This window comes from Hemitrygon akajei, chromosome 9, assembly GCF_048418815.1.
Source record: "Hemitrygon akajei chromosome 9, sHemAka1.3, whole genome shotgun sequence".
In the NCBI taxonomy this organism is placed as follows: Eukaryota; Metazoa; Chordata; class Chondrichthyes; order Myliobatiformes; family Dasyatidae; genus Hemitrygon; species Hemitrygon akajei.
In genome coordinates, this window is record NC_133132.1 from 101,393,665 (window position 1) to 101,407,255 (window position 13,591).

At 37.8% G+C, this 13,591-nt stretch overlaps 1 protein-coding gene across 2 annotated transcripts in view; it reads left to right on the forward strand.

The window, feature by feature from the left end:
* The window catches only part of disc1 (DISC1 scaffold protein), a 135,196-nt gene that overhangs the window by 27,703 nt on the left and 93,902 nt on the right, over window positions 1-13,591 (forward strand). For both annotated transcript variants that reach the window (XM_073056675.1, XM_073056676.1), the window contains exons 2-4: window positions 2,052-3,088; window positions 6,745-6,814; window positions 11,737-11,893. In XM_073056675.1, coding sequence (XP_072912776.1) covers window positions 2,052-3,088; window positions 6,745-6,814; window positions 11,737-11,893 — 1,264 coding nt within the window. The remainder of the gene's footprint in view (window positions 1-2,051; window positions 3,089-6,744; window positions 6,815-11,736; window positions 11,894-13,591) is intronic.

The following is a 13,591-nucleotide window of genomic DNA, read 5'->3' on the forward strand; positions in this document are numbered from 1 at the left end:
CAAAAATGGGAAAGTGACTTGAATATTAAAATTGAAGAAAAAAATTGGTCAAGACTATGTCTTGAGAGTATGACAAATACAATAAATGTCCGGTTAAGATTAGTGCAATATAATTTTTTACATCAATTATATATTACACCACAAAAAATAAATAAATTAAACCCAAATTTATCCGATCAGTGTTTCCGATGTAACCAAGAAATTGGTACTTTTTTACATTCTACTTGGTCTTGTTCTAAAATTCAACCTTTTTGGACAAATTTAAGAGTTTTATTGGAACAAATTATTGGAATACAACTTCCACATAATCCAATATTACTTTTACTAGGTGATATTGAAGGGATAAAACCGATACTCAAATTGAATAAATATCAGAAAGAATTTATAAAAATTGCATTGGCAGTAGCCAAAAAGGCTATTGCAGTTAACTTGGAAATCGGATACATATTTAAGTATAGATCGTTGGAAGAAAGAAATTTATGGCTGTATTCCACTTGAAAAAATTACTTATAATTTAAGAGATAAATATGAAACATTTTTGAAAATTTGGCGCCCTTATTTACAAAAGACAGGATTAAATATATAGGTGCTCCGAAGATGAAATAATTGGTTATTTGGGGAAATAAATAAATATATATACTAAAGTTATTACGAACTCCATGGAGCATGTGGGGATCTTCCAATATCCAGGCACTCTTTCTTTTTTTTTCTTTCTTTCTTCTTTTTTTTCTATAGGGTTGGTAAGGGGAGGGGGATGGGTAATATACATTTTTTTCATATACTTTTATTCTGTAACTACTTGAAAACACAATTTAAAAAGTTTTTTAAAAAGCAGCAACAGAAGGCAATTAAAAAGCCATAAGTAGGGAAAAGATAAAATATGAAGGTAAGCTAGTCACTAATATCAAATAGGATACAATTTTTTTCAGATTTAAAAAAGGAAAGAGGAACAAGAGTCTGGAATATGATGCTGGAGAGGTAGTAATGGGAGACAAGAAAATAGCAGATGAACTGAATAATTACTTTACATTAGTCTTCACCATGGAAGACACTAGTAGTATGCAGGAAGTTTGAGAGTGCCAAGGGGGCAGAAGTTTGTGAATTTGCCATTACTAAGGAGAAGGTGCTAAGGAAACTGAAAGTTCTGAAGATGGGTAAATCACCTGTACCAGATTGCCTATACCCCAGGGTTCTGAAAAAGGTAGCTGAAGAGTTTGTGGAAGCATTCTTTCAAGAACCACTAACTTCTGGCATGGTTCCGATGGACTGGAAGATTCTAAATGTCAATCCATTCTTCAAGAAGGGAGGCAGGTAGAAGAAAGGAAATTTTAGGCAAGTTAGCCTGATCTCAGATTAGAGGGGCATCCATTTAGAATGGAGATGAGGAGGAATTTCTTTAGCCAGCGCGGGTGATCCTGTGGAATTCATTGCCACAGGAGGCCAAGCTATTGGGTGTATTTAAGGTGCAGGTAGATAAATTCTTGATGAGTCGGGGCATAAAAGATTATGGGGAGAAGGCAGGAGAATGGGGTGAAGAGGAAACGTACTCCAGTCCTTAAGAAGGGTTTATGTCGACTGTGCTTTTATTCCATAGATGCTGCCTGGCCTGCTGAATTTCTCCAGCATTTTGTGTGTGTATGTTGCTTAAGAGAAAATGGATCAGCCATGATCAAATAGTGGAGCAGACTCAACAGGCTAAATGGCCTAATTCTGCTCTATGTGTTACGGTCTTAAAATGCACTTTTTTGACAGAAGGGCTTGCTACTAGAAAACGACAGATTTAAAGTAATTTAAAATAAAGAACCAAACGAGGGAAAAGAAGATAATTTTTTTCATTCTGACTGTTATGGTCTACAATGCACTGCCCAAAATGAGGGGAAATCAGATTATAGATTCAAAAAGGGAATTGATGGCATCCCTGCAACTTTCTTCCAAATCGGAGCAAAAGAGAGGAAGTAATAGTTAAAGATTGTAAGAGCAGAATTGATTGTGAATAATTGCTCAATGTATCTGATTTTATTTTTCAAGTGTTCTTTTCCTTTTTTTTCCAGATTCAGTACTGACTGGAGTCACCTCCTGCAAAAGAAAGCTCTCAAAGAGGCCAGGGTATATGTGGAAGAATGTTGAACAAAGGTTAAGCCATCCCACACCTGCTGGTATTCATTTGGATTCACAACATACTGGAAAAGAAACAAAGGGTTGTACAGGCTTGTCTTTTGACAGTAATAAACAGGAGAAGCACAGATTAAACAGTAAACACACAAGGGAAAACAAAAATGTCGATAATCAGAATACAGTTTCAGATCGGTTGTCTGCCAGAAGTCCTGTGGTTGCAGATATGATTGGGTCAGAAAGTGTTCGGCACATTCTTGGTCCTAACTGTCAGTATAGTATTGACAGTCAAGAATGCTCCTTTTATACCGGAATTAATACTTATTCCAAGCATTTGTTGACAGGCAATCTGCAGAAGAAAGATGCTTGCCTTAAACAATATAAAAAGGAAAGGAGTATTGATGTAAGCAAGTTGCAAGCCGTTACTAGTCCAAATAAACAAGTAGACAGTGAACATTTGCAAAGACAGCAGCTTTGGGACATTGATAAAGAAATTGATTCAGCTGGCACTTTTATTTCCAGCTTTAATTTCATACAGATGTCATCAAATTGTAACAGCACTATTATTGACAATAAAGATGAATTACAGCAGAATAGCTTTGTTTTACCGCTTCACAATGCTGAACTAGCGATGCGATGCCATGATACAAATATATTTGCAACAAATCAATTCTGCTCCAAATCTATATGGAAGGACTTTGACACCAATTCTTTGCATGCATGTCAAAGTGTTGGCATTAAATGTGGTACTGATGTAAATTCAGAGAACAGTCCTCAGGATTATGACTTGCTGTCACTAGATACAGATAATTGTGCGTGTTCAGCTGATACTTCTGATGGCTCTTCTGCTGGTTCATCCGTAACATCAGGGTATGAGAGCAGCATCACTGTACTTGACCAGAAATGTCATTCTTTAATGAGGAAATATGAACCAATTCTTCAAGATTGCCTCCATGAAAACAGAATGAAGTTGAAGGCTAGTATTTATTTAAATATCTTTGTTAATGTTCCGTTGCATTTATAACGTGTTATAAATGCTGTATTATGTTCTTAGATAAAATGTCCATGAATGCCTGTATGTATACACTATCGTTCTTGAAAGAACTTAAAATGGAAAGGCTTTCAGAATTTTCTAAAATGCTTTGAACTGTGTAACTAGGTATAACTGTAAACAGGTTTTAAAAAAGGTTTGTTTAATTTTTGGAATGCAGTATTGAAAAATTAGGAACTCCAATGTGTATGTGTACATTCTACTATGTTAGTGCGAAAAATGATTGGTGCTTCAGATTCTTAATATTTGTTGCAGTTTAATAATTTTCTTCATTGTATTTTGTGTGGTTGCATTATACAAAAGGTTCTTTGGGTTTAAGTTTACTTTTGTTTCTTGCTCAGAAATGTCATTGGTGAGTGGCAATCAAATGTTATCACTGCTTGCTAACACTGCTGTAAATTACTGAAATATGTGAATTTGAGGCTATAAGTATTGTTTAGTAGTTCTGCTGCTTGTAATACACCAAGATGTGCTTACACAATGATGTGAATAATTATCATGCTGCATTCACCAATTAGAAAGCCAGTTGTCTTAATTATAAAGCGTTTACATCCACACCATATTTGCTCATTGATTCCATTGGCCAGTCCTTGTTGTCTAAAACTACAACTTTGTAATTAGATAAATTGTTGAAATAATATGTTGCAAGGCATTATGCATTTAAAATTCTATGGAAGTTTAGTTTTCCACCCTGAGGATAAGGCTGCTCTCAGGATGGAGGAGCAACACCTCAAGTTCCGTCTGGGTTGCCTCTGACTTAATGGCATGAATATCAGTTTCTCCTTCCAGTAATTTCCTTGCTCCCCTCCCTGCTTCTATTCCCTACTCTGACCTCTTACCTCATCTCTACCTGCCTATCAGCTCCTCCTTTCTCCCATGGCCCACTCTCATCTCCTTTACCTTTCCTACTTACCTAGTTTTGCAAATCACTTTCCAGCTGTCCTCCTTCCCCTCTCCCCACCTTTTTGTTCAGGTGTATTCCCCCTTTCCAGGCTTGAAGAGGGTCTTGGCCTGAAACATCAACTGTTTGTGTATTTCCATAGATGCTGCCTTACCTGCTGAGTTCCTCCAGCATCTTGTGTATGTTACTTTGGATTCCCAGCATCTGCAGAATTTTTTGTTTAAGAAAATGTCATCTATTCTCTTTATAATATTGTTCGAGACTTTATCCGAATGTGCTGTCGCTTGCTAATAATGGTAGATTGCCTGGTGGCAGTCATGTAAAATGAGAAGTTGCTTGTAGACCACACAAGTTTCACTTTGCCCAGAGTGTGACTCAACTTTTCAATACTTAATGCTTTGAAATTTTGCCATTAGATTTTGTTCGCGTTTGTCTTTTTTTTGAAACTAAAATACATTATAAAATACTTGTCATCAAAAAATAGCTGTGTAATTCTGCACTTTGTCTGGTTTTGATAAATCTCAGTAGTACGAAGTGATTTAACATGTTTTAAATAACTCAGAAAATGAGAATTCTTCAACTAAGCTGCAATCAAACACCAATGCCCAAATACCAGTTGGTTTTATTTCCTGTGAATTCTTATTACGTATATCCAATATAAATTCAATTTCTTGGGTATCCACCAATCTTACCATAGCTTGTAGATTTTTTGAATAAACAAATGTTTAATTTGGTTTCAAAAATGATCTGTCGTGAGGTTTATATGATTAGCCAAATAATAAATACAATCATGAATATAGATAAACTAAGTGATAACATATTCTGGATTATTTAAGGCATTCAGTGCCAGCACATTGTGAAAAAAGGTGAAGAATTTGAACATGGAAATGTCTAACAAATGTTGATTTTTTTTAGAGTGACTTTTGGACAAAAGGCTAAAGAGTACTTGAGCTGTAATGAATAGTAACTTAATAATACATCAGGGTTAATCAACCCTTTACCTTTCATCCTATTTATAGTTTTGTCAGGTGTTGTTTGTGATTGTCAGTTCAGTTTTATCATGGAAAATAATAGTTACATTATTCAAATTTTTGTGACAGCCCATTAAGGAATAAGCAGAACTTTTGGTTTCATTTGAGTATGTTCATGAAATTGAAAATTATGCACTTTTACAATACTGATGACTGACCTATCTTCTGTTTGAAGTAAAGCAAATGGTAAATTGTCTCACTTCTTAGTCATGTGTTCTGAATATATTTATATCTGTTCTTAGAAGAAATAGGAGCAGGGCATGACTGTTCATCCCCTTGAGTGACCTCAGCTATTTAATAAGCTTAAGCCTACCAATCCCAGTATCAATTTATTATGTCCCTATAATTTTTATCTGTTAATCAATTCTTACACATTGTATTACCCCCACTAGGCTGGCCTTTAAATTTGTTCAGCAACCTCCTCTGTAAGACCTTATTGAAAGCCTTCTGAAAATCCAAATAGTTCACTTTCATTGGTCCTTATCCCCTCTGCTAGATGTAACTTTAAAGAATCTCAGATTAATCAATCATGTTTTGCTCTCCTAAATTGATACTGAATCCATTCAATCATTATTTTTTATGTGTCTTCACATCAAACTTTTATTTTAGATTACAATCTCAGAAATCAGTAATCAGAGCTATCTCCATTGCTAGTTCTTTAAAGATTTTGAGGCACTGATAGTTAGGGCCTTATCAGTTTTGTCTCTTATTAGTTCCTAATAGTTTTTCCTTTACTGACACCAGTTTCTTTAACTTTCTCATTTCCAGTGAACTTTTAGTTCTCCAAGCTTTTTGGGAGGCTTTTTGATTCTTCATCTGTGGATATGGTCACAAAGCACTTGTTTAATTCCTTGGCCATTTCCTTATTGTTCCTTCATAATCTCTTCCTTATTTATCTGTTGTGGATCTGATTTGTCCTTGCTACTCATTTTGTTTTTACAAGTCTACGGAACCTTTTCTTGCCAGTTTACTCTCACATTTGTATATTTTCCTTTTCATATCAGTTATACTTAGAAGTCTCAAAATTTTCCTGATTTTCAGGCTTGTTGCTTTTTCTGGCTTGCTTTTAACTTTTAAGATTTAATTTCTGCTGTTATCTCTTTTCTTCTTGTTCTTGTTTGAGCCTTGGAATGTATATGTATCACTATTTTTTGGTAATGTTGCTCAATACCTGTCCACTGGCACATTCTTCATTGGAGTTTTCTAATTTGTCAAACCAATCTGCCTCTCACCTTGTCATGGTTGCTTTAGACTGAAAGTCCTGATAATCAGATCGAATTACATCACTTCAGACTTAATATAATGTGCATCTTATTCTAGTCTCTGTTTCCCAGGTGATCCTTTACTGTAAGAGCTCCCCTTGGAAAGAACTTTTTATGAAGTATTTCTCGTTTTAAGGAATAGATGTAGATAAATGTTTCCCTGTTAGTTCTTTAATATACTGTTTGAGAAATTATTTAATTTACTGGAATTCATTCTCTGTGCTGTTTGTACTGATTTGGTTTACCCAGTCTATATATGTAGATTAAAGACTCCTCTGAATGCACAGTGTCCTCTTGTTATTACTTTGATAATAAATGTACTTTGAACTTTTAAATCTGCATTTGGTCTGCCTTTTAGCTTATGTATTTTTATTTTGATAATTGTAGCTTCAGACCTTGATTTTAAAGCTACAGAAACTTCAGAAGAATGCTGTACAGAATGATGATTATAAGAAAGGTAAGCTTGTGCTGGATTTTTTAAATTGCATTTTCTAAAATTTTGTATTGACCTGCTTCCTTTGTAAATATGAAATTTCACCAGAGTGACATGGAAGGCAAGCTCAGTGTCCATTTATATCGGAATTCAAATAAGCTGATATACTGAGAGAGAAACTGTGATGTGTGTTTATGATGATCCACTATATAATAATAAGGAGCTATTTAGGGTGGTACATGGAGTACTATTCTTATAGATTGCTTTACATTGAAGTATGTTAAACATTTACTCAGATGAATATTACTTCGTTAATCTAAAGTGCATTAAAGATAGTGTAGACTTTGGAAAGTAGGGTGGTAATTTACTCTCCAACATGTTTCTGTATCCATTGTATTTATGAGGCAGGCCCATTTATGTTTCTGCCCAGTGGTGATAATGGCTTGTTGATATTTGGATATTGATATTGCCTTTGAATATCAAAGGGAGATAGTTAAATTTTCTTATTAGCACGGTCATTCCTAACATATGTTTGGAATGAATGTCGCTTGCTATACTTTGAATATTGTCTAGTTTTTGATACATGAAGCTGTACATAGATTATTCTTCATCTGAGTATCCCAGTATTATGAAAGCTCACTGTCGGGTAATAAGATCCACCCCATGTGATGTAAAGAAACAATGGGCCTCGACTCTCTCCTGGCTTAGTATTAGAGAGTTAAGTCTGAAACTGAATATTTAACCTGCTAAATTATGATGAATTCTACTTAATAGTGAGCACCCTTACATCTCCCTTTATGATAGAATGAAGATTTTGGCAAAGCAGTTGAAAAATTGCATTCTCTTCAACAACTGTTGCAGGAATTTCTTAGGGATGAAATGAATCACCTTAAACAACTATTGCTGTCTTCCTCTGAAAGTTATGTCTCCAACTGGTGGAAAAACTTTCTCTTTAACTTTCACAGGCTCTTAATAAAATTTATATTTTAATAACTTATTTGTGGTAATATTTTGTTTTATGTGAAAAAGGCAAATGGTATGTTGGCATTCATAGCAAAAGAATTTGAGTACAGGAGCAAGAAGGTTCTACTGCAGTTGTACAAGGCCTTGGTGAGACCGCACCTAGAGTATTGTGTGCAGTTTTGGTCCCCTAATCTGAGGAAAGACATTCTTGCCATAGAGGGAGTACAAAGAAAGTTCACCAGATTGATTCCTGGGATGGCAGGACTTTCATATGTAGAAAGTCTGGATCGACTAGGCTTATACACACTAGAATTTAGAAGATTGAGGGGGGATCTTATTGAAACGTATAAAATTCTAAAGGGATTGGACAGGCTAGATGCAGGAAGATTGTTTCCGATGTTGGGGAAGTCCAGAATGAGGGGTCACAGTTTAAGGATAAAGGGGAAGCCTTTTAGGACTGAGATGAGGAAAAACTTCTTCACACAGAGAGTGGTGAATCTGTGGAATTCTCTGCCACAGGAAACAGTTGAGGCCGGTTCATTGGCTATATTTAAGAGGAAGTTAGATATGGCCCTTGTGGCTAAAGGGATCAGGGGGTATGAAGAGAAAGCAGGTACAGGGTTCTGAGTTGGATGATCAGGCATGATCATACTGAATGGCGGTGCAGGCTCGAAGGGCCGAATGGCCTACTCCTGCACCTATTTTCTATGTTTCTATGTGCTGTGTATGATACGTGTTTTGTGGATGTGCCATGGTCCAGAGGAACATTTAAACTTTTGTAATACAATATATGCAGTATGTACAACAAACTTGAAATTGAACTTACCAGCATTCCCTCAATGGTTAAATGTTTTCCCATCTTGGGGTGAAGGCTCGAGCTGGTTTATAAAAGTGAAACTTAATTGGAGTATGTAGTAAGTGACATTGTTAAATTTGTTTTTCATTTATTTAATATTTGAGAAATTTCATGGCAATAAATGAATTGTATTTGTATGCAACACACACAAAGTGCTGGAGGAACTCAGCAGGCCAGGTAGCATCTATGGAAAGGAGTAAACAGTCAATGTGGCGGGCCGAGACCCTTCATCAAAAAAGATTGAGAAGTTAGAGCAAGAAGGTGGGGGGAGGGGGAGGAAGAAGTACAAGGTGGTAGGTGATAGGTGAAACTGGGAGGGGGAGGGGTGAAGTAAAGAGCTGGGAAGTTGATAGGTAAAAGAGATACAAGGCTGGAGAAGGGAGACTCTGATAGGAGAGGGTAGAAGACTGTGGAAAAAAGGGACGGGGGAGGAGCACCAGAGGGAGGTGATAGGCAGTTAAAGAGATAAAGTGAGAAAAGGAAATGAGAATGGGAATGGCAAAGGTGGGGAGAAGCAATTACTGGAAGTTTGAGAAATTGATGTTCATGCCATTAGGTTGGTGGCTCCTCGGACAGAATATAAGATGTTGCTCCTCCAACTTGAGTGTGGCATCATCATGGCAGCAGAGGAGGGCATGGATTGACATGTAGGAATGGGATTGGGAAGTAGAATTGAAATGGTGGCTACTGGGAGATCCTGCTTTATCGAGTGCTTTTTTGGTGCTCAGAGGAGCAGTCTTCCAATCTACATGGGATCTCACTGATATACAGGAGAATCACTGGATACTTTCGGACTTACAGATGAAGTGTCACCTCACCTGGAAGGACTGTTTGGGGCCTTGAAAAGGATTGGGGGGAAGGTGTAGAGTTAGGTATAGCACTCCTTTCCTTGCAAGGATAAGTGCCAGGAGGGAGATCAGTGGGGAGGGACAAATGGACAAGGGAGTCGTGTAGGGAGCAAATCCTGTGGAAAGCAGAAAGTATTTGGAAGATGTGCTTGATGATGGGATCCTGTTGCAGATGGCAGAGGTTATGGAGAATTGTGTGCTGGATGTGGAGGCTGGTACGGTGGATGCTGATGTCTATTATAAACCCACTGTCTCTCACAGCTACCTGGATTATACCTCTTCCCACCCTGTTACTTGTAAAAATGCAGTTCTCTTCTCAATTCCTCCGGCTCTGCCGCATCTACTATCTGAATGTGGCTTTCTATCCTAGAATGAAGGAGATGTCCTCCTCCTTCAAAGAAAGGGGCTTCCCTTCCTCCACAATCAACACTACCCTCAATTATTTCTCTTACAGTTTGTGCATGTCTGCCCTCACTCCAACCACCTGTCACCCTACCAGGGATAGGGTTCCTTTAGTCCTCACCTACCACCCCACCAGCCTCAGCATCCAGCACATATTTCTCCATAACTTCTGCCATCTCCAAAGGGGTCCCACCACCAAGCATACCTTCCCCTCCTCGCCATTTTTCTGCTTTCCGCAGGAATTGCTTCCTACATGACTTTCTTATCTATTCGACTCTCCCCACTGATCTTCCTCCTGGCAAGCAGAACAAGTGCTACACCTGCCCCTGCACCACCTTCTCCCTCACTACCATTCAGGGCCTCAGACAGTCCTTCCAGATGAGATGATGCTTCACCTGTGAGTCTTTTGAGATTATCTACTGTATCCGGTGCTGCTGGTGTGGCCTCCTCTATATCGATGAGACCCGACATAGATTAGGTGACCGCTTTGCTGAGCACCTACACTCCCTCTGCAGGAAAAGCTAGATCTTCCCGTGCCCACCCATTTTAATTCCACTTCCCATTCCCATTCCAAAATGTCAATCAATGGGGCCACACTCAGGTTGGAGGAACAACACCTTGTATTCTGTCTGGGTAGCCTCCAACCTGATGGTATGAACATCAATTTCTCGATCTTCTAGTAATGCCCTCCTCACCATTCCCCATTCCCTTTTCCCTCTCTCATCTATCTTCTTACCTGCCTATCACCTCCCTCTGGTATTCCTACCCCTTTTCTTTCTTCCACGGCCTTCTGTCCTCTCCTATTGCTTTCACCAATCAAATTATCAGCTCTTTACTTCACCCCCACACCACTCATGGTTTCACCTATCACCTTGTGTTTCTTCTTCCCCTCCACCCACCCTCTAACTCTGACTCCACATCTTTTTTTCTCTAGTTCTGATGAAGGGTCTCTGCCTGAAACATCGACTATACTCTTACATAGATGCCACCTGACCTGCTGTGTTCCTCCAGCATTTTGTGTGTGTCGGTGATTCTAATGTTTCTTTTTCTTGTTGGTCCTCTGACTTGATGCTAAAGGTACGACAATGGTTATGCTGGACCACAGGGTTTCAGAATGTTGTGAAATCCAGTTGGAGTGCCTCTGATGGTTCACACCTTTTCATCAGTATAAGTTTTAAGGTGCTAGATCTGTCCTCAGTTTTGGCTCTTTTGACAGTGGGAGAGGCAGATTAAAATGATGGAAGGTGTTTTCCGTGAGAAGACATGGGCATCCATGGACAAGGACATTTTTTACATAGTTTCCACATCACTGGCTTAAGGCCATATTAATGAGAGATTTTCAAAATCGAGCTAGTTTGGCAACTGGTTGCACTGAGCCACTCCTAGTAATGGACATTGAGGAGTTTGACTCACAGTACATACTGTGCTCTTGTTACTCTTGGTGTTCCTTCTTTTCTGTGTTCACAGTGAAATTCAATTTTGTTTTGTAGTTGAGCCTAGACTCTGGAATTTAACAGAGACAATCTTTATCAAAACAATTTCTGAGGGAACATGACAGGGTAAATGCTGACAGGATATTTTTCTTGTGGCACAGCATCAGGTTAATGGTCAACCATTTAAAAAAACAAAATGACAAATTTATTTTGAGGGCAATGAACTTTTGGAATGCTTTCCTCTGGAGCTGAATTTTTAAGGATATTTAAGACTATAATGGATTGAGTTTTGGACTAGTGCAGTATCAAAAAGTACCAAGCATCAGGCAGAAAAGACAGATGGAATATGTGCTGGCCTTTATTTTATGGTTTCACCAATTGTGTAATTATCTTTTTAATTAAGAAAGATAACAAATGTGACTAATTGTTTTCCTTTTGTTAAAGCTGACAAGTTCAACAGAAAGTTAGCAGAATTGAAGAAAGAGCAAAGTTCTTTAAAATTCCAGCTGCCTTCCCACCATCCTTGTATTATGATGTTGCTGCAAAATTGTGAACTTCATCTGCAAGTTGCTGAGCACCAGCATAATTGTTTTTTAAATAAGTAAGTACATTTCCATAAAATAGATATAAATAAAATCTTCCAGTCAATTGAAATAGAGAGAGTGGCTTTTTATGTAAGAATTTAATTACACCAGAAATCTCCAAAATATTGTAACTCTATATTTTGTTATAATTGAGTCCCAGTTTCCTACTCTTCTGGAGTTACATAGTGTCTTTGATTACAAGTATTTGGATCCCAGAGGAGCTCCGTTGCAATTGATGGCATATATTGACCAATGCCATTTCTAACTAATAATTTGAATCCAAAACAGTAGATACTAATATTATTCTGCTTCCTGAATTTACAGAGTCTAATTTAAATTATGTGAGTACCTAATGAAAGGAAAAGGGGACTATATCTACACATGAACAGGTGCACTGACTCTATTTTACTTAAGTAGCTTAAAAAGGCAAAAAGCTCCTAGATTTCTAGTTTAGTTAAAGGTCATGTTCTGTGAGAGACAAGTAAATTGCATTTAAAAGACATATTAAAAAATTAGGCCTTTTTTGTGGATTTTATTTTTTTGGGATGCCCTGAAGTATTATACAATGTGAAATATTTTTGAAATATAATCACTGTTCTAACCTAGGAAATACAACAGTTAGTTTCTGCTTACAAGAGTGTCAAAAAATACCTCTGTGAGAAAGACTGGATTTCCAGATGTTTGGCTAGCAGATTGACAAACACACAAGGGAGATGGCATGTTGGCTGATTAAGTGCTATGAGATATCTTATACAAGAACAGAGCTTTATTGTGTTGTGTGTGGATGGTATAAACTTAATTGCATTTGTGTTAATTTGAAATCACTTATTACAAACTGGGTTCCTTAAGGTTGTTATAGCTAGGGGTGGTAATAGGGATAAACTCCCAATACCCATTAAATTCTTCCAATGGCATGCATCTCAAATAGCCTCTGACAACCATCTAGCTCCTGGCCTTCATGTGTGGTTTAATTACTAAACCTGGTGGAAACATTTCCAACCACCAGAGAAGGGGCAAAGGTGGGTTACTGGCACCTTAAACAAGTTGCTTTGGGCAGATAGGGCTTGTCAGCCACAGTTGATAGCTCAACTAGGAGAAGGAAAACTCTGATCTCAAACTCAAACTTCGTCTACCTTGCGGAAGGCTTTGGGGGTAAACCCCAAGGGAAAATCCGGAGCTGAAGTTGCTAAGACTATGTTGAGGTCAACACTGATTGGTAACTCCTGCGATGCTGCTGGTGCAAAACTGTTTTGGTCTCTGCTGTTCCTTTGGGTTCATCAACTGTGTGGAGAGGGGCAGTGCTTGCTCCCCATATCAGACTGTCCTGGCTTGCGTATCACGTTGATCCTGACCAACAGAGGGTCCCATTTACAACCTGGCAGTTAAGCTAAAAATTAATAGTGTTTCTTTTATTTTTATTTGTTTGTCTTGGTCTGTCCCATTTTAACATTGGTGTGTCTAAATGCAAAGGCCTACATTTAATGCTAGAAGGATAGAAATGTACAGTATTGAAGGCAGCTTTTCAGCCACTGTCTCCAAGATGACCAAAATAATTAATCTAGTCCTTACTTTCCACTCTCAGGCTGGAATGATGTAGGTTATGGCTTATACTCTATGAATACAATGATTTCTGTTTCCATCATTTTTCACACAATAAGTTCCAGATGCCCAGCACTCTTCAAGTGAAAATTTTTCTTCCAGTATGCCTAGTTCCT